Raw genomic sequence first — 26,496 nt, forward strand, 5'->3', positions numbered from 1 at the left:
ATAGGAATGTAAAAAATCGAGGGAGGGAGTGAGGCTCACTGCAGTCCCTCATGATCACAGGTCACTGATTGTGTGTTGATGTCAGCAAAACTGAGATCACTTATGCTGATTATTATATCTGTGGTTAATGTGGGGTGTCTTAATAGGTTAGATTCTCTTTGAGGTTTGATGCAGACCAGCATTTCCAAGTGAGCCTGAAAAAAAATGTTATTGGTTAAAATTCTTTGCAACCGAGGCCTGCTGCTCAAATATTTTTAGTTATTGATTACATATCAGATGAGTAGTTTTTTTACTGTACTTTTTCTAAACATTTATATACTTTGATAATATTTGCCGACGTGTGTAATTTTTTATGCTTCTGTAAAACCTTTCCCTAAAATGGTATGTTATGAAATGATGGGATTAAAATTCCAATATCAAAATTGTGTATGCTTTATATTGTTAGAAAATCCTGGATGTGCTTTTATTTTTCTGTAGTTAAAAATTTGAAATACTGAAGTCTAATAGTGACATAATCCATTTTAAATTAGGTTCTTTATCAGACAGACGTGTTTAAATGCATTATACCTAAAAAGAACCATGCATGTAAACACATGCACCAAGTATTTATGTAATCCTTGCAAAACGAACTTCATCATCATTCTGTGGAGGTGTAAACATCAGCAGCACAGAAAAAGCTTAGTCAATTAATCATTCTTGCATATTTTCTCATCGGTCAGTCCTCCTGCTGTGCTCCCAGCCTGAGGCGGTTGGTGGTGGATGCCAGATCACAACGTTTTACCAAAGATCAGCAAATCACAGAATTAACCATTTGTTCTGCCTCACTACAGGATGTGCAGTAACATTCAAAACACAAAATACATTCCTTGTGAGTCTACTTAAGTAATTTGATTTATTAGCTTATGCAATGGTTAACTTTGACTTGTTTTGAGTTTTTCTCACTGTGTGGAGGATCTGATTGAATGCATAGTGTTTCTAATCAGTCCAGTTATGCTGAGCACAGGTCACTTCCATCCAGCCCTGTTCTCTGCTCAGCCAGAGGGCAAAATGTGGCCAAAGCCACTTCACTTCATTTGTATGCTGGCTTGATGTAGAGGTCATGTCTCTGAATGGCCGGATCATTTCAGTCTGAAAAGTGTCACGCCTTAAATAAGTGCATTGTTCAGAATACTCATGGCTGGAAGGGAGAGAGTACCAAAGAAAGAAAGTGACCTCTCCATAGACATCAACATGCTGCACATTTACACAGAATAGAAATGATTGCAAACAGAGGGCTAAAGTATTTTAAAAGGGAGTGCGTTCTTTGAGTATTAAAGACCACGACCTCCTAAATTCCCTACAGCGGGATTTAGGTCAGCTTCTGAGTGGGATTGAAATTCCAGGGATGGGATTGTTCTGGTAAGGTTTCGATCCTGGTGGCTACTTGTGCACCAGATGTGTCCTATCTTTTTCTACTGATGGCTGACTTAATAAGCGCACTGACTGTGTGAGCGCTCCCCATAGACAGGATACAGAGAGCTAAAAATAGCCTTTAACTTCATTTACCTTCTGACAGGAAAGTGGAACCTTAACAAGTTTATTCAATCAATCATTTTTTAATTTTGCTGCCAAAAAGATCATTTTATAGTCTGCTTGCGTTACCAGCCAAGGGAGACACACAAAAGGAAGCTTTGATTTGATCAAATGTTTTCTTTTAATAGTCTAATCTTATATATATATCTCATTATGCAATGTGGTTAACATGACTTTTTGTGCTGTGTGTTTTCACTGTTCTGTGTACAGCATTGAGACATCTAATCCATTGCACAGCATAAGAAAACATGATAATTACATAATAACGTATTCATCCCTTTGCCTTGTTGCTGTTATGTTCGGAACCGATGAAGCCTCCATGAGTGTTTTTGGGCTTGTGAATTTTCATTGGCTCTGACAGAGCAGTCACGGAGTGGCCCTGTGCGTCACTTTATAGCCTAATTCCCGGTGGGAGTGTGTTGGGTTGCTGCTTTGACTTTGCGCTCTGTCTATGCGCTGTCTTGTTATGAGAACTGCAGGAAAAGAAGTCCCTCTGAGCCTGGAGCCAAGCAGGTAGCTCCCGACTCAGAGAGACAGCTCTGTGTGAGTCTCCTGAAAGGAGAAGATGTGCAATGGTTCTTTAAAAGTCATCATGAGTCAGAAATGTGTTGAGAAAAAAAAAATTATTTGGTAAGACAGCAACTACACTAAAACAAAGACCAATTAGCTAACGACAAAAGTAGTTGTTTTTTGTGTACACGTTTGGCATGTTCCCCCTTTGAGCTTTCCTTTGTGCATGTTTACTGCAGGACATTGGCGTGAGGGTGGTGGTGGTGAGCAGTGTGATGATATATAAGGTCTTTGAATGATTGTGTAAGGGATTTAGGTCTACGTGTTTCACATCATGAGGGTTATCTCAAACTGATGGTTTGAGGATCTCTGCCCTACTTATCTTATTTGCCCCTCAGCTCATGGACAAAGGCAATGGGTTCCATTCAGTGACGTGACGTGAGCACTAGGGTTGGGTAGGTAGAGCGTTGCAAATCGAGACCACCAATGACAATTCCATATGTTTCTGCTGGCAAGTGTTAAACAATCTCAACATCGTAAAAAAACCATTAAAGAAACATAAACAATTATTTAATAAAGCCTCCATACTCTCCCAACAAGATATATCTCATGACACGGCAGTGCATCCGTTGTTTGTGTTGGAAACACAGAAACACGGAGAAAATGACAACAACGTCACCTCAGAACAGCCTCAGTGAGGCGCATCCACAAAGACAATCCTTCCTTTTGTACCATTCACTGTGGAAAGTACCAACAATGTTCTGACCTTACCTTTGCTGAAGGTCTGGTAACTCAGGTGTTGGTTTCCCATCTTTTAAAAGCTGTCGTTTTTCCTCAAAAGAGAGTTTCTCTATCGTCTCTAGAGCTGTCATCCTGTCTGTAGTGTTATCCCGCCCACTAGCTAGAGAACGTAGCAGCAGCGGCCACGCTGTATCAATTCACTAATGTACTCTGAACGTACGTATAGCATCAAGCATAGCATGGTTACGTCCAAAGGCAGCGTAGAGAGCTGCATTTTTACGTAAATGGTTGTCATCTTGGGGAACTGACTGCGCATGCGCAAACGCATAAAAACACGCTATAAGAACAGAGGCAGAGCAACAATGTGCTTTTGGGAGAGGGCGTGGCCTCCTCCTGCCTTACAGCGGAGTGAGACTGTGCAGCTTCTCAGCCGTACCAGGAAATAGCACTGTTTAGCCATTTGAGCTATGAAAAGCACGAAATGCTGACACTGACAAACTTATAGCTACTGTAGGAATATAATGTAACATTAATCCACCTAAAACGTATTATAACAAAATACCCCTTTTCTCCTTCTCTGTTATAACCTACATCTTATATCACAATATTATAACATGTTGTTTCTTTCTTCAACTTTACTCAAGGTGCACATTATTATCGACTTGTACCTTTATATAGATTTTTGTGTAGTGGCTGCAATATTGTTTTTTTATGTTTGCTTAAAAAGACTGAAAACACAAATTATACAGATTAAATTGAAGCAGTATAGACCTAACTTGAGGTGGGTGTGCTCTTGTTTTCTCACCAATAAACTTACGGTTTATCATTTCCGCACACAGACATATCCACAAGGCCCGCTCCACACCTGATTACTAAAGAGAAACTAAAGACGTTCTGCAGACGTAGCTCTTACAACCAAATTTGCTACAGCCTTGCTTGTGATTGGCTATATAAGAACTGTCATTCAAACTATTAAAGACTCACATACATTGAGTTCTTCGTCACACTTTAATTTGTGTATCTGAAAAGGGGAAAAGGCTGTGATTGGTGTGTCCTGCTTTGCTCTCCTCTTACAGATTTTTTTTTTTTTTTTAGTTTGATTCTTTCTGGATGTTGCATGGGATTATGGGGTTTAGAGATCAGACAGATAATCTGAACATGAACATATGCAATTTGTGTTTCCTGTGCTCACAGCCTGTGCGTGTGTGATAGGTTGTCTGATTTTGGCCAAATGGAACTTGCAGGTTCACCATTTAGCATAGCAAACTTCCTTGTGCAGGTAGATAATAATGCTCCGAGTGAGCCTGGTCCATGATTATTGCGAGTGCTGCATGTCGCCTCCGCTAAGAATCTGCAGGTAAGACACATTTGTGTTTACATACTTTTAAAACAAGTCTATTTAAAAACTGACTGATCTGAATAAAGATTGTGTGCCGTCTTAATTCTGCTTTTAATGCTAGACAATGGTCAGAACAATTAAAGACCTGCTTCTACCCACAGAAATAAGCTTTGTTCATTAATTTGCACTTTCTCTCGTGCTGTTGGCATTTTTATTTTTTGCATTATAATGGAAAGTGAGAATAATTATTACAATTTTTAGACAACACAGTCATCTGCCTGCTGCATAATTCATTAAAACCTACGTATGGCATCTGTTTAGCATCACTGTTGACACAAGTAGGTACTTCTCATGGGTGTGCACTGCGCACACACTTGGTTGGAACGATGGTTATTACCTATGCAAAATCATTTTAACGTAGGAGATATAGATATCGTGACTGTCCTGACAGTGTTCTTGATGTGAATATCAATGACAAATGCGGCAAGGACTATGAATGATATACAGGCACGCTCTCGACTTGTCTTTTGTTCCTGAACATCTCCTTTTTCATTTTTCATTTGAGGATGGACAAACTTATCAAATATATGATACATCTGCATGTTTATTTAGATTCTCAATGTGATCATAAACTTGTCCATTAAGAATGGTTTGATTGAAGTGTTTACCTCCCAGATGTACACGATGATGTCACAAGATTGCTTGTAAGACTAAAGGAAGACACTGTGGGTTGTTATAAACATGAAGAGTTGTTTCATTTTGTTCTGCTAAACATTTATGAGAACACATTGGATCTCATATAGAAGGGAACTATATACCTATGTCTTATATTATATTATGACACAATAATTATTCAATAAACCAAAGCACGTAAAACAACATCATACAAACATAAAAGTACACAAATGAAAATGTCAAGGTGCTGCTATTGATCCAGTATTGCATATAAACTCTTATAATCAAGATAATAAACATGTTAGTCTAAAAATTGATGTTTTCCTACACTTGATTGATATTAGGATTGCAAATGGTCTCTTGTATCACTGCCGATGTTTTTAAGGCAAAGCAGTAAGGGCTTAAAAAATCAAGAAATCATTCATTTATTCATCTTTTGTACATGCTTCTGTTCAAAAGATATTAGAGCTGATCCTTTAGTGGAAGATGCACCCTAGACAGGACACCAGTCTATCTCCGGCTATTACAGAGCAATATACACAAAGTCACACAATTGTTCCAATGTCATATTAGTCCAAAAAACACTTTTTAAAAAAAAAAAACCTGAGAGGCAGAAATATCCAAAGGAAACCCACACTTGCTTAGGGAGAACATGCAAACTCCACACATTTCTAACATAGCATATTTTCTCACCAATTGTACTACTAGTTGTATTGGTATTGCCTTTTTCAGTGAATAGTTTACACAGATGATACTATGTCTTCATACAGGTAAAGTGAGGACACAGAGTTGAGGTCTTAACACTGTGGCCTCTGTCCGACTTTTATCTGGTGTAAACTCTTTGATTTAAGTCATTTTTATTCTGCTGAGAGCGCATTGATCATTTTGCTTGGTAAGCCTTCAATAGATGGGTAAAGATCCCTAAAGGGGTTAAAGAAGGATTTGGTTAAGCTCACATCAATGAAAAGGAATTTCTAAAAGTGAAAGAGTAGTTACTGTACCTCCATGCTTTTTTTTTTTTTTTTTTATGAAGTGATTTGTCATCATTGGTGCTGTTGTTTGATCTGAATCCAGATTTTTTATCATTCAGAGTTTACACTGCAGAAGTGGCCGTGGTTTATGGGGTAGTCTGTGGTTTGATTCCAAGGTTATACCTGTCCATGTGTTGAAGTGTACCAGTACTTTGGGGAAAAACTGATGATAAAAGCACTACATTGAGTTAATTTACTGGTTTTGACCCCCTCTACCTAATTCCTTTGAGTGTCCTACCCTGAGACATTACTTTGAATTCTGCTTATCATAACCTTCTACTTTAACGGTGTTGACAAATGACAGTATGGAAATGACACATCATTTTTCATGTCCGACTTGACCAGCATTAATTTGAATAGCAATTTATCTATTCCTCAAATATCACACAACCCACAAAAAGTATTTGCTTTGAAAGACTTCTTTGATAACATTGATAATACACATAATGTAAAAAAAAAAGAAAATATGACTAAGAAACTGCAAGCAAGGGAGACTGCAATTTAACTTGTACATAGCGACAATGTCTTATAATCTGAGTAAGCTTGGGTAAAATGTAATTACCACGTGCATGAACGAGGCAGTTAGAAGTAATAGATTATCAATAAAGAAGGATGGACTCGTCATTGTCTATTTATTGCACACAATCAATCAATCTTTATTTGACATTGCACATGTCACAGAGCAACAAAATTTCATTCCAGTTTCATCCCGTCCAAGAAACATGAAAAGACGTATGACATGGGAGGGCAGGTGCGGGAGAACTGTGGGTCGCCACAAGGGCAGCGCCCCGTGTTTATGGTTTTTGTGTCTGTTTGTGAATTGATAGTCATTAATTCCTGATAGTCACAATGTTTTCACTACTAATGTAGAAGTTTCATAATTCTAAACAGTTTTTTCTTATAGGTTTGACACTGTGATTGAATACATGGGAAATGTTTGCTAGAGTCTGCATTGTACAATGATTTATCAATAGACAGGTGATATCCTGCTGACATCACGTTTTCTCTTTGTGCCTGGGTATGCTGACACTGACCATGAAAGCTGAAACACACACTGGTCAAACTCCTCCTTTTTGGAAGTGTTGCTTATCTTCATTCCTCACTGATTTACAGTCACTCTCAGACTGCTGGAGAATATCTGTGATGTTTTTTTTTTGTCGTAAGTGTGTTTTGTAGCTTTATCTAAGAACGGTGCATATATCTTTGCTGATAAAGCTTGAAACTGCACACTGTGTAGTGTGTGTGTGTGTGTGTGTGTAGCTGAAAACCTGTGATATTGACTTCGCTCATTTCCACTGATCAGGAACAAGATTTGATTAGTTTCCATCCAATTTAATTCTTGTTGAATGTTAGATCTACTGTGGATTTAATGGGAGAGTTTTTTGCATTTTGCTGACTGAATCACTTTGCTAAAGTGGATTTATGTAAATGTAATCTTGATTTCAAAAAGTTTTCATCACTCTCCTGAAAGATTTTCTTTTTTTCGTTGCATCTTTTATTATGGCGTTTATGCCAAGGACAAAGAATAGATAAACATGGCTGAAAGTCTGACATAGGCTGTATAATTAGTTTAAGATGTTAAAGGGGACATATTATACCCATTTGTCACCTTTTAAAATAGTTGGTGGTCTAAATGACATATCTGTGCTGGGGTTTGGTCAAAAAATAACATGAATCAAGAAACAGGGGAGGTGTAAGACCTTGTATAAAACAGCTATTTCAGAGCATTCCATTTTGGGGGGCGTGTCCCTGGATTTGCAAAGACCTCCCTCTCCCTGCTGTTGTTAAAGCCATGATGTCTTCAGATAGGGATGTAACGATTCACTCAACTCCCGATACAATTCGATTCACGATACGATACGATTCTCTCACCATTTATTTTACAAAATAGGACTGTAGATAAATGATTGAAAAAATATTCCTTTAGAGAAATACTGTACTATTTTCCTTTTATTTTTTCTTTGTCAAAAGAATCCCTTGATAAACTATTCAAAACAATGCAATTTAACTCAAAATAAATCTTGAATGAAATAAATAAAGGAATAATACAAATGAAGAAGAAGCCTTTTAATTTAAATTCTGGTTCTATAGTAAACAATGCAAAACTCCATAATAGTTATTTTTCTTTTTAAAAGTGCAACTGAAAATGTATTTTGTGCCTTAACAATTGGACTTTAAAAAAAAAAAAAAAAAAAAACCAGTCTGCACTGTATTTACGTCAGATAATTGTTTGAACCAGCAGAGGGCACTGGTAACCCAGTGGTCGGTTGGGATGCAGCTATTCTGTGCAGTGAAGATGAGATGCTATGCTAGCAGACAGAGCTTATAGAAAAATGTGCCTTTTACAGATATTCACGTAATATTACAGATATTTTTTCGGCGCTAAAGGGGTAAGGAATAATTTATGAACATGTTTAAGAGTAGAAGGCGGCCAGAAAGAAAGTAGTAGCATATTCCGCCCGACGCCTCAGCATTTGGACAAGAGAAGGATAAATATATAGCTCTGCTGTTTAAAAAAAGTACTGCGATTCAATTTTTAGAAAATCGATATATGAACCGTGATACCTATGAATCGATTTTTAACTGCCTTACGATTAATCCTTACATCCCTATCTTCAGTGCATCCTACTAAAACCTGGTTATTCCGGTGATTCTTTAAACATCGGCACATGCCTGGCCCACTGCTTCGCGTCTACATGTGATATGTTTTTATTGTTTTATGTTTTTTCTGACTTTACAATTGCTGCTACTGTAGCGCTCCTGTCTATCTTTCAGCTCTCCTTCAGAGCTCTGAATTCTTTAGCAACTGCACCAGAATTGATTTTCTCACCAGAGTAGAATTCACTTCTCTGACATCCGTGCAAACAAACCAGACTTTCTGGGGAAAGGTGTGAACATGGCCTTAGATTCTGGTCTTGTTAGCCTAAATGAAGTGCGATCATTTCTTTAGTTTGTTATTAATTGAGTAAGGTCCTCCTATCCATCTCAGGTATTAGATATCGACCTGAAGCTGCTGGAGACCTGGACTTTGACACATTATTTCCCCTTCACTGCTGATTTCTAAGATGAGTGCCCTGGATAGCTATGTTGATGTCATGGTTGAGTTGATGAAACTTCAATTTATCTGATGAATTTTTGCCAGTATCCCTTATAAAAAATTTTCTATTGACCAAAAGGAGATGGTAAGAAATCAATGATCCTGTGACTCTCCATCTTATTTAACATAATATATTTCACATTTTTTGCAACAAACATCATTGCAATACAAGAAGACATGCAACAAACTGCAGTTTTTTTCTGCTTTTAGACTGGAGGATGTCTACAAAGAGGATGTGGCTTTTCATGAAACGCTTTTCACTGGGGTGATTGTGAAATGAGATGTAACTGATGAGCAACATTTATTTTTGGCCAAGCACTGTGATTTTTGGACCATAGACATAAACATCATTTCATTCAACGCAATGACTCTTTTGCAAGGTTAGTTGGAATGCTGCTGCTGTTTACTCGTATCCATCTTTTTTTTTTTATTACTGAATCATCAAAGGCATTTTCTTGCAGCCACTGTGAAACAATTAAGTTTTGCCTTACTCGTGTTTTTTTGAACAGCATTGACTTTTGTGGGTGTATTAAAATGTGCTACGTCAGTGCTGCTTTTGCTGAAAAATAATTGCAATTGGTTTCCAATTCTGACCATCCATTTTACCAAATGAGTTCAGGGATTGGTTGTTCTACGCTCTTTGCTTGGGTTTACCTATTTTTGCTCAATATTGGTATTACGTATAGACATAGATTGTAAAGGGTGATAGAAATCTCCAGTTTTGTCAAACAAGCTAGCAGAGGCTGAAGTGTCAATTAGGGGTGGGAACCTCTGGGTACCTCACGATACGATACACGATAGAAAACTCACGATAACGATTATTTCTGCGATTATTGGTATATTTGTCAGAAATCAATCTACGATAATCTGACATAACAAGAAAAGAAACAAAGACTAAGGGAAAAATTACAATTTTAATTAAAAAGCAGAAAAGGTTTTGAAAATAATAAAATAAATCTTAAATAAAAAAAATGAGATAATGTCACACTCTTCGTGTCAACAGATAAAATGATGATGAAAACCGTGAATCAGTGCATTGACGAGTTCAATCTGGTCAGTCATTGTAGAGTTGTTTTCCCACATGTCCACTCTTAATCACACAATGATCTGAGGAGTCCATCCAGATAATCTTCAGCAAATGTTAGAGAAATAGTGCTCAACAAGGTTGCTGCTTTGCTCGTCTGTCAATTTGGATAAAGGTCAGTCAACACATCGTAGAAATTCTGCTGCTGAATGCTTCACTCCCTAATGGCTCCTTCTGTTTATCTACTGTAAATAAACTACAGTTATTATCTTTGCCTCTCAGCACCAGAATGATACACAGTGTTTTTAGAGGTCACTGATGTGCCTGCTTCCATGATGTTATAACTTGTCACATGCTGACTTTCCTATGATGAGGTGACTGTCATTACACATTTTAAAACCACTTTGGAACACATTGTCTGTTTTTTTTTTAATTTTTAGTTTTATTTTCTCCAATTTGTCTGCACATGCTGTCAAAGGTCAGCACTACGTGTAGTGTTTATTTTAATTAGCTTCTGCCCAGTGTTCATTTTGTTGTCAAAAAGTTTTCATCATACTTTTCGTCGACTATATTTTTAAAAGTCACAATAACCAGATTATGACTTAATATAGACCAAAAACTTTATCAAAATATGTTGTGTTCGTCAAGTGATAAAACCAAAAGTAACTACAATGTTCACATGGGATGAAATCCAATCGGAATTAAGCTTCATTTTTACGAAAGTGTCCAAACAAAACGTATTTTATTGATACATGGGATTTGAAGCTTTAGAAAATTCTTCTATGAACTATGAACTGTATCTGTAAAAGATCTAGTTTACCAGTATCTTAATATAATTTAGTTTACTAAACCTATGACTGAAATAGTCCTGATGTTGCATTTTAGTCAAAAGACCACAAAAAAGACTCTCAAAATTGACACTGCTTCCGTCATAGTATTTTAATTCTGTTTTAGGGCTTATTTATGTTTATTGTTGAAACAATGGTGGCCCTGCATTTGTTTTGTATTGCAGAAAAGATCAGTGTAATCGTGAAATACTTAGAGTAAAGTCATAACCCTGACACAAAACAATTTTAAATGGAATGTTATTTCATTACTTTTTTTTTTTTTTTTCTTGTTAGCAAATATTATGAGGATGTTATGAAACTTTTTTTGGCAATTGTATTTCCATCAAGCATTTCAGGTAACGTTTATTACCAATTTAAAGTATGTATGTAAGATTACCTCGACAACAACATAATTGAAGGGACGACCATCTATAAAGTAAATGCACATTGTTCAGTCGTAAAGTCGAACTATAAACACTTTTCACATGAGGGACATGAACTTAACATTCCAACAAGGACACTCATGTAGCGCTGCCTGATAAACAGAGCTGTAATTAATGTTAGAAGACCTGGGACAGAGTAGAAGGGAAAAACACAGTGTTACGGGACACAGTAACGTAAAGGAAACACCCAAACACACAGGGTCAGTGACTGTTTGCGTCTTTGAATTTTCCATTCAGAAAAGTGTATTAAATGACACAAAAAACTAGTGGTTTTTTGGATTTTCATTTTGAGATTCAATAATTCAAATTAAAAAATTCAAGGCTTTTTCTCTATCATGGTTGAGAATGTATAAACAAAACTTTAAAAAAAACTGTTGATTTGAATTTTCTGTTTCTTAAAACAAGAAATGTAATGTTTGAAGACAGAAACAAAAAAAAAAAAAAAACATTTTTCAATGCTTTTTTAAGTTTTGTGTATCCTTTCTTGACCCTTATTTAGTTCAGAATTTTTATGGAGAGAATTTCTAGGTGCAGCCAGGGCGTGGAGGGGGTCCAGATTGGTGGGCTCAGGATTGTTTTACTGCTTTTAGAAGATGATGTGGATGTGATCTTGGACGCCTTCCTGCTCAGTTTTTGATTTTTAATATCCAATGACCAAAACATACACTGACCACACAGAATCCTGGACTCAAGATACAATTGAAAATTGTATCTTGTATTTTTTTTTAATTCAAGGAAACACATACAATTTTGATCTTGCCATGTGTTTCTTTAGACTTAAGATTAAATTGTTTTAATTTGTATTTAATAGTGAGATGGGTCAAACTGTTGTGATGTAATGAATCTGTTAGATTTAGATAATTGTATAGTAAGTTCTTGTAAGTATCATGGATAATTTATTCTAGGGGTGTCCCGATCCGATATTAATATCGGATATCGGTTTGATATCAGCCAGAAAACGGTTGACCATATATATATATATATATATGTATACAGTGTGTTGGCATCACCTTCTCCCTCCTTCTGCATTCCCAGAGATTATCTTGAATTCCTTCTTCGCATACGTCACGGGTCAGCTTTACTGTTCACTCAGAAGGACACCAACATTGCCTCGGAGGGGCCCATAAAAGTCCAGGAGGTTATCTTTTCCTCACGCTAAAAATGTTTTTGTAGCCCATTCTTTATTTTTGACACTCAACTTTGTTCTGGCTTCACTAACAGAGGACATGTGTGAAAAGTTTTGTTTTTAAAAGTCTGTGAGACTCTGCATGTGGCTGTTTGACACCTGATGACAACGTTAGCGTGTTGATACATTTTTCTTCTCCCCTTTCACATTATTCAACGCTGAATTACTTTTTGTTGGCGTAACTATATGTTTGAGGACTTGAAACATTTAGGTGTGACGATAACACACGGTACAACATAGCAATCCATCTTTACTGCACTTCAAACACTATCAAAGAATAACCAAACAGAGGCCGCCTTTAGATCTGTTTTGCTTACATTACTTTCAAGTGACTTTCAACTTGAAAGAGCAACTTCTTGAATCATGACAATAACGGTCACTTAAAAGAAGAAAAAATATATCAGCCCACCATTATAATGCTTTGTTCCAAAGCAAAGTTACCAAAGTTTTGGACTAAAGATACATTCTTAAGGTTTTTACAATAACCATGAAGCTCTTTCCTAAAAGTTCAGTTTAATGTCTTAGTTCAGCTTTGAGAAAACGTTGACTAAGCGTTCCTACAAACATGGAAGTAGGAGGGCCTGATTTGCAGCAGCAGAAGAATTGTTCTAATGGGAAAGAGGTCATTTATCTGTCCCAGAATAGGTGTGGGCCCAAACAAGAGAGAGAAAAAGTTCCACCACACATCCAACTAGCTCTCTGCTTGACCATAAATAACAATCTATGCATTGTTCACTTTCTTGGGATAATGCAGAAAGTATTTCCATGCTCTCCAGCTCAACAAATCATGTGAAAGTTTTTTTGAAACCTTTATTCGTCTATAATTTGTGTTAATATATGTAGCATTTAGGCCTGTAAGGAGGTGGTGTGTTTCCTGCTTTAAAGTAGCGTAGACGTTAGTTGTAGAACTGTGCTTTTGTGTTGGTGTTTGGCACGAGAAAGAAAGAAAAGACAGAGGTGTTCAGCTCACTGAGTTCTACCCCTGGTTCCCCTACTGCCAAGGCTTAGCTCTCATGGATAGGGATTACCACAAGCCTCTTGTTTTTTCTGCTAAAAGTTGGTGTGGCACGCCAGCATGGAATCATGACCTCACACTTCAAGTTAGTGTGGTTTTTTGTCAAGATAAACTGAGTGTTGTTTCAAAAAACAAAAGGCCTACCATTCAGCTCAATTTCTATAGAATCTACTAGTTAGGTGGTAATAGGCGCCCTGTACCATGGAGACTACCCTGTCCCATAGACCCTGCTCTATCCTACTCACTGTAATTCTACAGTCATTCTCAATCAGTCATACTTATAATTAGATTTCCCCAAAATATGAGACAAATTTACAGTAATTTCAAGGACTTTCTCATACAAAGGTAAAAATTGACCCAATCACTTTTCCACCTTATCGAAAACTACATTTTCCCCATCTTTAAAGGCATACAAATCCAAATAACATAAAATCCTAAGTTAATGTTTCACGAGGCACTTGGTTCATTGCAGCCTAAGAAGGAAATGAAAACAACGCAACAAAAACAAAAAACAATGGGATCCTCATGTGAATAATGAGGGGGTACACAAGACAAAGAAGTCAGGAACCACCTCTAGAGATAGCAGTTTTGTAGCGGCTGTATTTACCCTTGCAAATGAATGAACCCCTTACCCCAAAATGTTTTGTCACGAGCCTAATTGTAGAGGGTTCTGTGCAAACTCAGTGCCGCAGTCGGGTTTCTGCGCCAAGTGAGGATGCTGCAAGATTCCATGACAAATAGTTCAGAAGTAATGCGGCTAAAACAAAAGCCTCAAAGAATGCAGATTCATTATTAACTGGGGACTCTGGTGCAGTGCTGAATGCACCAAGCGCAGCTCAGCAAATTATCAAGTGTGTGTGTGTGTGTGTGTGTGTGTGTGTGTGTGTGTGTGTGTGTGTGTGTGTGTGTGTGTGTGTGTGTGTGTGTGCGTGTGCGTGTGCGTGTGTGTGTTGTCAGTGTTCCATGTACTTATTGCCAATATTTTTGTATGTACAGAATTGCGTCATTCCCTCTGAACTTTGCTGAAGTTTCAGCCAATAAATCTTTCCTCCCTGCTCAGTTGTGTGTGTGTGTGTGTGTGTGCCCCCCACCCCCTCACCCATCCCTTCTGCTGCAAGATAACGCAGTGGGACGCTGCTTGGTATTTGAGTCTTTCTGTTGTATCATAGTAATTAAAACTAGCAGCTGTCCTGATTCACCCCTTACTGGTTGATATAGAGCTATAACATGTTTTACGTCATCATTTCTATATTTGTGCCTGTGTGTTCATAGAAAAGCAGAATGTGCAGCATTTTGTCTCTGCAGCATTACTTTATGTACAGTTTTTTTTGCAGGCCTAACCTTTAGTTCCCACCCTCGGTGCACAGTATAACTGATTTCTCATGTAGGTACCACATTTTTCTTGATACATTTCTATATGCTGAGGCTTCGTCTTCACTGTCGATGCATTTTGATAACCTAAATAATAATAATCAAAATGGTTAAAATGGTTTAATTGTTGGGAGTTGTTATCATAATGGAAGAGCTGTCTGATGTGGTTTTATACGTATTAAATATCTGTGCAACACACCTACTGCTGTGTGAAATTGGTGCGCTGCAATTTAAATAGCAGAAAACTCTCACAGATCAATAAATAATAATGACTAAATACAGTGAGTGACTGAGGCAAAGCCTTTTAATGATTGTTAAATAGGTTTGAGTCTCTTTAATGTGGTTAAACTGTAGTTCTCTATAGTTTTCTGTTGTTTTAACTAGGGATGTCCCGAATCCCGATACAACTTTTTCACTTCCGATTCAATACCAATATTGCAGCCTTGCGTAATGGCCAATATTGATACAATACAATATCAGCACGAATCATACATACTTTTACTACTTATTTTGTCGAGTGGAATGTTAGAAAATGCTTGATTTTTTTTTTTTTTTAAAACAGACCCATTTATTACAAACTGCAGTTGGATTACATATGCTGTAATTAACCTTTTAGAATAAGATTATTCTATGATTGAATAAAAGAAATAAAAAATAAATAAAATAGAAGATATTGAAAAAAGAAATCCAAAAAAACAATATACAGTAGTCCCTTGTTTATCGCGGGGGTTACGTTAAAAAAAAAAACGCGCAATAGGCGAAATCTGCGAAGTAGTCAGATTTATTTTTTGCAATTATTATACATGTTTTAAGGTTGTAAAACTCCTCACCACACACTTCACACACTTTTCTCAGGCAGGAATTAACATTCCTCTCTTGTTTAAACGCTCTCAAAGTTCAAACCTTCATAGATTTTAAAGCATAAACCTGTTTTCAAACATACAGCACTTCAGAGTCACACTAGCGATCAGACATTGATGCCGAACGCAATCAGTCTTTGTTGACGATGACGTCAGGCCGTCAACACGGACCCCGGTCTGTTCACCCATTCAACCATGGAGTAGAAGCTGTGTGACCACCTGGAGCTGTATGACAGAGCCTTTATAACCGGGACCAGACTAGGAAGGATTAGGCATAGAGGAGAATCAGCGAGGAGGTGGTAGTAGCAGGTAAAAGTTCTCTCTGTAGCACTGAGCTAGCATAGCATTTGCCGCTAATCACACCGGCTTTTTTCACTGGTGGTTTATGTTTTGCTTCAGCAGGTATTGAAACTCACCGAGTTGGATGTGTCGCTGGTGGGTGAACACAGCATTAGCCAATCAGGACGCAGAACACAATGCACGTTCATACGCTGTAAAAAAGGAATGCATCCAAAATTGCACTGTAAAAAAAAGGTGAACCGCGATATAGCGATATACTATTGTATATTATATCGAAGATTTTAGATGCAGTCCGATAAAATCCGATATTCGTTTTCTGGCTGATATCGGACCAATATCCGATATCAATATCAGATCGGGACACCCCTAGTTTTAACACTAGCTTTTTGACTGTATCTTGCGTTGTTTTGTGCCATTATGTTTTTATTCCTATGAATGGCCTCTTTTAATTCAAATCAATAAAGCCTGGTGAGCTGGCATCGGCAGAGTGCTGAGCCACGCACAAAATAACGAGTTGTAGCTGTGTTCAGTAGACTTAATGTAGGTTTGTAATAAGTGTATCATCACAGAGATGTGGCAAGAGTTGATCAGATAAAGCACAACATGCCACTGGTTTAATTTTCTCTGCTTTGTGTTGTCTCTCCCTTTGTGCTGTAGCCACAATCAGAGGACGACATCCTTCCGACATCCTGTGACTGGGCAGATATCTCCTGATAATATAGAGTACACACTTAATGACAGGTGAGAATCTTTTTATTTTTTTATGTTCAAGTAACACAAATAGATTTAGGATACAGTGCTTAAGTTTGCTGAGAGGTGAACAAAAGTTTCCTTGAAAGCAGCTCTGGAGGTGAGCATGCAGTGCGTAGAGAAGTGTGTCCTGTGTACTGACGAGCAGTAAAGACCATTGACTTGTAATGAACACTTCATCAGGAAAATCAGCTGCTGTCAGAGCAGGAAAGGATGAGCCGTATCCATGTTTCTTTTTTTTTTTTTAAATCAAACTGAATGTGTTCATTACTATCGCACCATGATAATGCATAGAAGTACATTTGAATAAGCTCATTGGTTTGGTTTAATCCTCAATTATGATCACCGCATGCATGTTTGACCATGTTCAAATACTGTATATCACCAGGATTGGGTGGGGTCAATTATAATTGTGATCGCGTAATTGATAATTTATTGTAATTATAATTGTAATTGAACAAAGCTTTTATAATTGTAATTTCATGAAACGCAAAACTGGTGAACCATGTTACAGTCCTATGGCTTACACATACTTTACGTAGTTAATAATTATTAAAATATCTTTCATATCAAGTTTTCCCACTACAATTTTATCATTTGAAAAATAATACAAATCTAGGGTTATAGTAACAGTAAAAAGGCTCAGATGCACACACCAAAAACATTAATACCAGTATTTTCATGGATAAGGAAGCCTAACAAGGTAACCAAGAGATGAGAAACAAATGTTTTTGTGTATTTTATAGCTGATTTAAAACCGACCGGTTATCATAAGAGGTGCTAACAGAAAGCTAACACAAGGTTACGTTTTATAGGGTTATTTAATAAACCTCAGTAATTGAGATAAATTTAATTTGAACTTTAGTAATTGAGAATATAATTGTGATTGACTTTCAGTGGAAAAATAATTATAATTTTAATTGTAATTAGAAAAAATGCTGGTCACCGTAATCATAATTTAATTGTAATTGAACATGGATATGTGAAGATGTAATTGTAATTGACCCCAACCCTGTATATCACATCTGGATGAATACATCTGTCTGAAGAATGTGTTTTTATTTACGGCTTCTGAGGAATGTCATTCCTACCTCACTCAGACTTGTTTGCGTGTGCTGCCAGCTTGTATTTAGAGCTCTGTCATGTCATGTTAGCTAAGTTTATTGTCTATTTATGTGGGCTTATAAATCTCATCCTACAAAAGCCATTAAAGCCATACAGCATGTTTCAAGGAAAATGTAAAGCAGCAGATGTTTGGTCATATTTAAGCTGGTCGCTGAAAGATGAGAATGCATAGCTAAGATTCCACTAATGGCAGAATCATTTTTGAGTTGCAAGCATGTGACCTCAGCATTGAGACTGTGTGCATCCTTCGCTGTCATTCATTTCTAGAAAATCTCCAAAATCCCTGTTTAAATGCTGGTGAGCCATGGATTTGTACGGCATCATTGGGGTTTAAAGGTACGGTTGCTTCATTGGCCAATTTTCAACCGTATCAGGATTAGAGTTGTAATCGCTTTAAGCTCATCACTGAAAGAATGGCATTAGTTTTACACAAGCCCCCGTCTTTCTGTGGGGAGTTTGTTTGTTCAACCTTCACCTGTCTGGGTTTTACTCTTGGTTCTCTGGTTTCTTCTCACATATCAGAAATATCTATGACTAGTCATAGATATTTCACTCAGAAAAAGGTGGGGATGATTCAAGCTTCAACAGTTGGAGCAGCTGGATGAATGAATAGTAGGGGTGTCCCGATCCGATATCTGATGTCGGTCCGATATCAGCCTGAAAACGAATATCGGATATCGCATTCAAATTTCCGAATTTTTTTTTTTTTTAATTTTTACAATTCATTTTTTATTTATTTCATTCAATTGTAGAATATTTTCCTTTTGTTTAAGGTTGAAATGTATGTAACCCATTGGTTAAAGGTCCCATGTCATGCTATTTTTCTCCATTTGTTCTAAGAACCCCAAAAACATAGTATTTGAGGTTTATTTTCCCAAACTCACCTGTTTGAATTTTAGCCTCTGAAAAGTCACTTTCTGAGCAACTCTACACAAACAGGCTGATTTGCGGCCTACTTATGCATATTCATGAGTGGGCGTGTCTATAGACGGGACACTGACTTCCTCCTTCCCGCACGGTGACGTAGAGCCAGAGGACGGCCCACCCTCCTCCCACCAACTCCGTAGCCGAGCTCATGCTGCTTTATAAACACGAGACAGAGCGTGGGGGCGGGGCGTTCACCGGTACATACATAGACTATAGAAAATACATACATAGCACTGCGCGAAGGACGCTGAAATGCTCACCTTTGTGGGCGTGTCTGTTTACATGTCAATCTCGACAGAGTGCTTCTTGGAGGCGTGGCTTCTCCAGCTCAGTGCCGCTTCAAATTCGTCATCAAAGTGGGAACGAGTCATCGAATTGGAGCGAGGTGTTTGGACTCACCCTGCAGTAAGAAAGGAGAAAATCACTAACTATTGAGGGAATCAAAGAAAAACACACTTTGGGCATGCTTATGAAGCCCTAATAGCACTTTTATGAAGTTTAAAGCACATAAAAGTCAATTTAGCTTAACATGGATGAATAGAGTTTAATAAGCCTGGTTGAGTGTTGTGTGCAGTGAGAGTATCTGCTTGACCTGAGTAAAGAAAACCAAACATGATGGCTACATCCATCTTACATGATAAGTTGTAACTGAGTGAAACATTTGAATCATATTCTGCTGATTTGTGCTTCCTTTTACCAAGCCTTCAGCTCTTTCATCATAATCAGAATACTTTGGGGCACCCTTTAACTGCCCTTCATGTCCCCTAATGAAAATAGACATTATACATTTTTTAATATGCTGGATGTTTTATTAATTAAATCAGAATCAGAATCAGAATCATCTTTATTCGCCAAGTGTATGTTGTACACACGAGGAATTTGACTCGGTCAACTGTGCTCTCTCCAATAGTGAAAACAAAAATTTTTCAACAATAAACAATCAGCTAGAAAAGATGATAATAAGTATAAACATAAGTATAAATATAAACAGTAGTTAGACTAGAATGTGCAAATAACAAGATGATGATAATAATAATAATAATAATAATAATAATAATAATAATAATAATAATAATAGTATAAAAAATAATTAAATAGATACAAAATAAAAATAAAAAAATAAGATAAAAGAAGGAAAATAATAGAAAAGAAAGATAATAATAAAATATAATAATAATAAAAGGAAAATAGTGCAGTAGAGCATTGATAAGTAGTGCAGTAGAACATTTAAATTAAATGACACAATTGTATGAACAGTGTTTGAAAGACACGTATCGACAAAACATTTTATTATTAATATTATTTATTATTATTTTACACTTTTGTTCTTCACTTTCTACTCATTACTTACAGCAGTGGTTCTTAAACCTTTTTGGCCCAAGTACCCCATTGCTCTTATTTTTTAATCCAACATTTTGCTAATAATTCTATGAAAAACCACCTATTGAGCATAATGATGGAATGAATGAGTGATAACACACATTTAAAATTATTTGATTGTAAATAAATACAATGAAACAGTATTTAGTGCCTCCTGAATGATTTTATTTCTATAGTTTTTATCATTTTATCTTGTCCTAATCAAGATAATTTAATAAATTAAGATTATTATTTTAAACATAAAAATAGATATAGTTTTAATCTTTTTGTTTGATAATTTTCAATTTTCTCTCTCTCTCTCAGGTACCCCACTGTACCTCCATTTGAGAAACACTGACTTACAGAATAGATCAACCTAAACAATACACATTCATAACATATATCTTAACAGTATGCCATATATCTTCTGGTAATATTAATTAATTACAACATAAATCTTAATAATATTGGACAGATCTAATGTGGCTGTTGGATAAATCCATTTTATTCCAGTGGTGAGGATCAAAACGTCACTAAAATAATGTTTTATCAAAGTCCTTTTTATTTTAACACTGAATAGAAATCTCTAAATATTTGGACTAAGAGGAAACTCAACTTTTTACCTCTGGAGATCTGCGTGTTATTGAGCAGGAATGAAAAAGCTTGAGGAGGCGTTTCCTCACAGAGACTTTGATTAGCCTGCGCTTCACTGGCCTAAAGCCTTTGGCTCAGCTATAGATTATCACACTATGATCAATTCATTAACTCTTCTCATGCACACCGCCTGTTTAAAGGGCTTTAAGGACATCATACATGCCGTCATTCCCACCATAGCTCATCATGGAGCTCTGTGACTTTCCAACCCGTTGCTCTTCAATGTGAAGTATTGTCCTGCTGCTTCACATGCCACAACAAATCTCCTGGGCAACTGTTTCAATGACGTTGTAGGTAAACAGTTTGAAAGCTACACATAAAACAGGAGAGTCCCCTTGATATGACAGTAACTCTTCTTACAAATGCTGGCTGTGGTCCAGCTTGTGGCTGCAGATCCTGCAACGTTTTTTCCAATGTTGCCCCCATTTCTTTGGTTCACTGGTATTTTTTAGTGTCGTGACTGACATACCTTATCTAGGTTTCAACAGATGGAATGTAGAGCAGCACGGAAAAAGGAAAATAGAGCAGCAGCTCGAGAGCAGAGTTTAACCTTTCTGTGGAACAATATGTGGCCCGTGTTTCCTATTGTAGATTAACTCTCATAGACAAGAGCTTCACTTTATTAGTTACTAGTATATATTCTGCATGTTAAAGAAAGATCCTGTAAGTTCAACAGAGGCTGTTTAGCTTTTGTCTAAATATATATGAATATGTACTGTATATATATTAGGGGTGTGTATTGCTTGGCATCTGGCGATACGGTTCGTATCCCAATATATAGATTACGATACAATATATCCCGATATTTACGTATACGGCAATTATTGTGATTTTTTTATATATATATATATATATATATATATATATATATGACTTAAACAACTAATCTGTAAATGTGTACACCTTCAGGAGAACATTATGTATGAAATATATTTCATTGGCATATTTTACACTGAAAACATAGGCTTTAACATGCCATGTGCCAACAACTTAAAATAAAAAAACAATATACAATCTGCTTGTGGCTTTTAAACCAACTTTGACTTGAGTGCAACATGACTTTAGTGCAAATTAACTGAGGTATATGCCTATAACAACAAATAAATGCAGAAAGTTGGTACTTTCTTTTTAGATTTTATTGAAAAAACACAAGCTGGTCAACATGCCCAAAGAAGGCCAAAATGTGGAACAAAAACAGGTAAAATGTAGAGGGAAAAATGAAAAAAGTAGGATTTATTCGGCAAAAGTTAGCTGATTTAGATGAAAAGTGGCCAAATGAATTCAAGAAAGGACAACAATTTGGTAAAAGTGTCAAAATAAACTTGCAAAATGGACAAAAAATAGGAAAAAAAGGGATATTTATTGGCAAAAAGAAGACTTGAAAAGGGGCAAAAATGGGACAAAGGAAGCTGCAAAATGTCCAAAAATAGGTAAAAAGGGGTTAAAAGTTCCCCCTATTTAAGGTTTTCTGGGGGAATGATTATTAAAAGTAAGACATAAAAAGCCACATGTTGATCATCACTGACTTAATAATGTAGTGGGCTGGTCTGTATAGAAAACGCCAGGGCTGACTTTTTGTCCCAGTTCACCTCTGCCCCCACCCAATTCAATTCATTTTGTATCAGTGTGTGTAGTGAAAGTGTGCGATGGGGGAGTGTCAGTAGGTCTAGTGAGTGTTGGATGTGTGCCCCAGGGTGAGTGCAGTATTGTTACTGTTAACACATCCACTGTTTGCTGTTAAAGGCCTTGTGTGGGTGTCAGGAAATAGTCACATCCTTTATTTGTGACAGCTCAGCGCAAGGCTGCTCTGTGTCAGAGAAGCGGAGAAGGAACATCAGCATCTGCTGCTCACCCTGCATGTGACCCTGATCTTCTGTCACTACAGGATAGAGTCCCGAATGTCCAAGTCAGCCGCCAATCAGAGATCTCATGGTCCAGAGTCCATGGTCACAGAGTCCACCAAGGCTGTGACCTCAGCAGCGGTGGTCGGCACCTCAGGGTCCAAGGTGAGCAGCATCTTTAGCTGTATTGACACTACAATGAACAGGTAAGCAGGGTTGGTTAACTCACTATCTGTGGAGGCTCGTAATGTCCCACCATCAAACTCATGTGTTTTTACTTAGTTTTTCTAAATAAATATTATTCTATGCTGTGGTTATTTTTTTCTTCTCCAACCTCATAAAAAACCAAAAACATCCTTCCCAACTCATCGGTTTTCAGTCATTTGTCCTTTAAAGCTAGTAATAACTGTTCCCACTCATACTTTTTGGGCATGTGTTTTCAACAAATATGAAATTTATCACAGTTATTGAATGCAAACCAAAATGCAATACCAATGAGATGTTTATGCCAACACTGGCCACAGCATCTCTGAATGATGACTAAACATAAGCTGTAGAGCACTTTACATTACTGTTACCAAGCAGTTCACTTGTTGTCTGTGCATGTCAGATTATGAACAAATTGCATTGTAACTGTAGTAAAGGCACACACTTTTGTTAGACCTCAAGGTTTTACAATTGCATAGTTTGGAAATAACAAATTGTTAAAGTTGTTTAATATCTAAGACAATATTTTGTCAGTGCATATTGTACAGACCCTTTCCAAAAAATTAGAATATCATGGAAAAGTTGTTTAATTTCCATAATTTCATTCAAAAAGTTAAATTTTTATAGATTACAGATTCAGGGCCCACATTTTAAACAATTTCAAGTTTTTATTTGTTTATTTTTCCATAATTTGGGCTTCCAGCTCATAAAACTAAAATACTGGACTGAACTGTTGGCCAGTGGTCCAAGGTCCTGTTTTCCGATGAAAGTAAAGTGTGCCTTTCATTCGGGAATCAAGATCCAAGGGTTTGGAGGAAGATGGGTGAGGAACAGAACTCAAGCTGCTCGAGGTCCAGTGTGAAATATCCACAAGCAGTCATGATTTGGGGTGCAATGTCCCGTTCTGTTCCTCTCCCGTCTTCCTCCAAACCCTGGACCTTGATTCCCGAATGAAAGGCACACTTTACTTTCATCAGAAAAGAATTAAATGGTGATTTCTTCACAGTATTCTATTTTTTTAATTCCTGTTTTCATGGGTTTTATGAGCTGGAAGCCCAAAATATATATTAATAAATATTGAAAATCATTTAAATTGTGGGCCCTGAATCTATAATCTATGAAAGTTGAACTTTTTGAATGGAGTTATGGAAATTAAACAACTTTTCCATGATATTCTAGTTTTTTGGAAAGGGTCTGTATATGCAGCATGTTTTCTTTTGTACAGACTTCTGTCTTTGTTATACTTGCTGTTGTTTGCTCCACAAATGACAGCTATTCACGCACATGAGAAAGGAGCGTCACTGTCCAAACACATTTCTAATCAAATATACGCCTTTAAATGAGTAACCAGTTGGTGTTGCCTCTTCTTTTCATGGAAAATAGTTAAAAAAAATCCTTTGGTAAAGATCTTTCATCCTTTTATTTCAACACAACGATGGCGATGATATGATTTGGCATTCCATATATTTTGTTGCTTTCTTTGTGTGTCTTACATTTCTTCAGCAGAGCCGTACACTTTATTTTTTGTGTTTCTTTGCTTCTTGCAGAGTTGCAGAGGTACGGGAAAAGTTCATAGTTTTGGGAAGAGGGATCACGCTATTAAAAGAAACCTGAATGTCCCAGTGGTGGTGAGAGGCTGGCTCTATAAACAGGTGAGAAAAGGGACACGAAAGGCTGATTGATCAGATGGGAGCAGGGGTTTAGAAGTCAACACATCAGTCATATTATGACAGATGACCGTCCTTCACTAAAGGGTGTGTGTGTGTGTGTGTGACGATTATTATTTTCTGTAAGTGGTTTTTATTGTGGTTATTTTGAGACACAGTGCAGTTTCATTTCAAGTAACAAGCAACATAAAAATGGATTTCTCTAAAATCCCTTTCCATCATTCACTAGAACTGTGGAATAATACACAAACGTACCTGTAATCTATTGCTTGTATGGGACACATCAGGTTCTATTTGCACGACCTGGTCACCATCAGAAAACTAGCCTTTTTGATGAATCAAAGTGTGAATCAAACATGTCCATGTAAAAACATAACAAGTGCCGTGGTGTTGGTTTTTGCTTGTTCTCCTTCAGGACAGCTCAGGAATGCGACTGTGGAAGCGGAAGTGGTTTGTTTTGTCAGACTACTGCTTGTTTTACTACAAAGGTGAGTTAATAAAACTGGTACGTGGTCATTGGTCAACAGTTCACCATGAAATAATTAGGCTTTGTTCTTCATTGATTTCCAAGGTATAAGAAAGGACAACAATGTATAATACAGACACAACAACAATAAAAAGGATATCAGAGAAGTTTATCTGGAACATATTGTAATGTCTAACACTGTTCATAGTTAAAGGTGGTATATTGTGACAAAATATTGTAATATTAAAACATTACGAGATGTGTGGTATGAGTGGTATTGCAACAGTGCGGGCTTGGTCAGATATATTTATTTTTTTTTATTTTTTATTTATTCAGTTCATTTCCGACATGGTCGCATTCACAGAAATTCATTTGACATTCAGAGCAAAATCACATCATTGTTTTTTTGTTTTTTTTTTGTCCTTTTTTTTGTCCTTTTTCATGCCGGAAAGGGCGACGGAAAAAAGCATCCAGATCCGTCCCCTAATTTGAACACAGATAATTTTACATCCAACCTCGTTTCTTCCCTTTTTTTTTTTTTTTTTTTTTTTTTTTTTTTGTCCCTTTTTTTTTTTTGTGATGTGTTCTCGTCTGCAGTCATTGTTCCTGTTGTTACTCCTCCTCACAGTCTTTTTCTTCCGTATTTCCTCGGGCTGTAGCGTTCAATGAAGAGTTGACTTGAGATCTGTATGTGTGTAAAAATGCAAAGTCAACATATTGTTTCCTATTTGTCATATAGCCTTTAATCCATTTTAAGGCGTTGTACTTTATTCCGTAATTTTGAAGTTTTTGTTCAAGAATATCGTGATTAATTGTGTCAAAGGCTTTTTTTAGGTCCAGAAAAATTCCGAATACAAATAATTTTTTTTCTAATGCTTCTCTTATATTCTCCGTGATGTCAATTATAGCCATTGCTGTTGAACGTCCTTTTCTAAATCCATATTGTCCTTCATGTAGTATATTATTGTCTTCTATAAATTTGTCGAGTCTGTTCATGAACAGTTTTTCCAGAATTTTTGATAATTGTGGTAATATTGATATAGGTCGATAATTAGTGAAATTCTCAGGAAGAAATATGTGTGTATGTGTGTGTGTATATATATATATATACACACACACACACACACACATCCACATCCACGCGATCTATTACAGTGATTCTCAAATTGTATTGGCTCAAGTACCCCTTCTCTTATTTCTGAATCCATGTACCCCCTTTGTCTGACTACAACATTTTGCTTAGAAATCTAATTAACAACAACTATAGAGCATATTAATGGAATGAGTGTGTGCATGATAACACACAGCTTAAAGAATTTCATTTTGTAAATAAGTGGAAACAAACAGTATTTAGTGCAGTGGCGCGCAACCTTTTTTGGATCGTGACCCCATTTTGATATCAAGAAAGTTATTTATTTATTAATTTATTTTTTAAACTGCATTTTAGTTGAACTAGATTTATATTTTATTTAACAAAGTGAAAGTATAGAAATACAACTTGTGTTGTTT

General features: G+C 36.7%; 1 protein-coding gene across 9 annotated transcripts in view; it reads left to right on the plus strand.

Moving 5' to 3' along the window:
* Window positions 1-26,496, plus strand: part of plekha7b (pleckstrin homology domain containing, family A member 7b) — an 82,406-nt gene that overhangs the window by 16,401 nt on the left and 39,509 nt on the right. For all 9 annotated transcript variants that reach the window (XM_028434225.1, XM_028434197.1, XM_028434208.1 and 6 more), the window contains 4 exons: window positions 16,649-16,732; window positions 22,692-22,812; window positions 24,402-24,506; window positions 24,937-25,009. In XM_028434225.1, the coding sequence (XP_028290026.1) occupies window positions 16,649-16,732; window positions 22,692-22,812; window positions 24,402-24,506; window positions 24,937-25,009 (383 nt within the window). The remainder of the gene's footprint in view (window positions 1-16,648; window positions 16,733-22,691; window positions 22,813-24,401; window positions 24,507-24,936; window positions 25,010-26,496) is intronic.

The sequence above is a fragment of the Gouania willdenowi genome, chromosome 3 (assembly GCF_900634775.1).
Source record: "Gouania willdenowi chromosome 3, fGouWil2.1, whole genome shotgun sequence".
Taxonomy (NCBI): Eukaryota; Metazoa; Chordata; class Actinopteri; order Blenniiformes; family Gobiesocidae; genus Gouania; species Gouania willdenowi.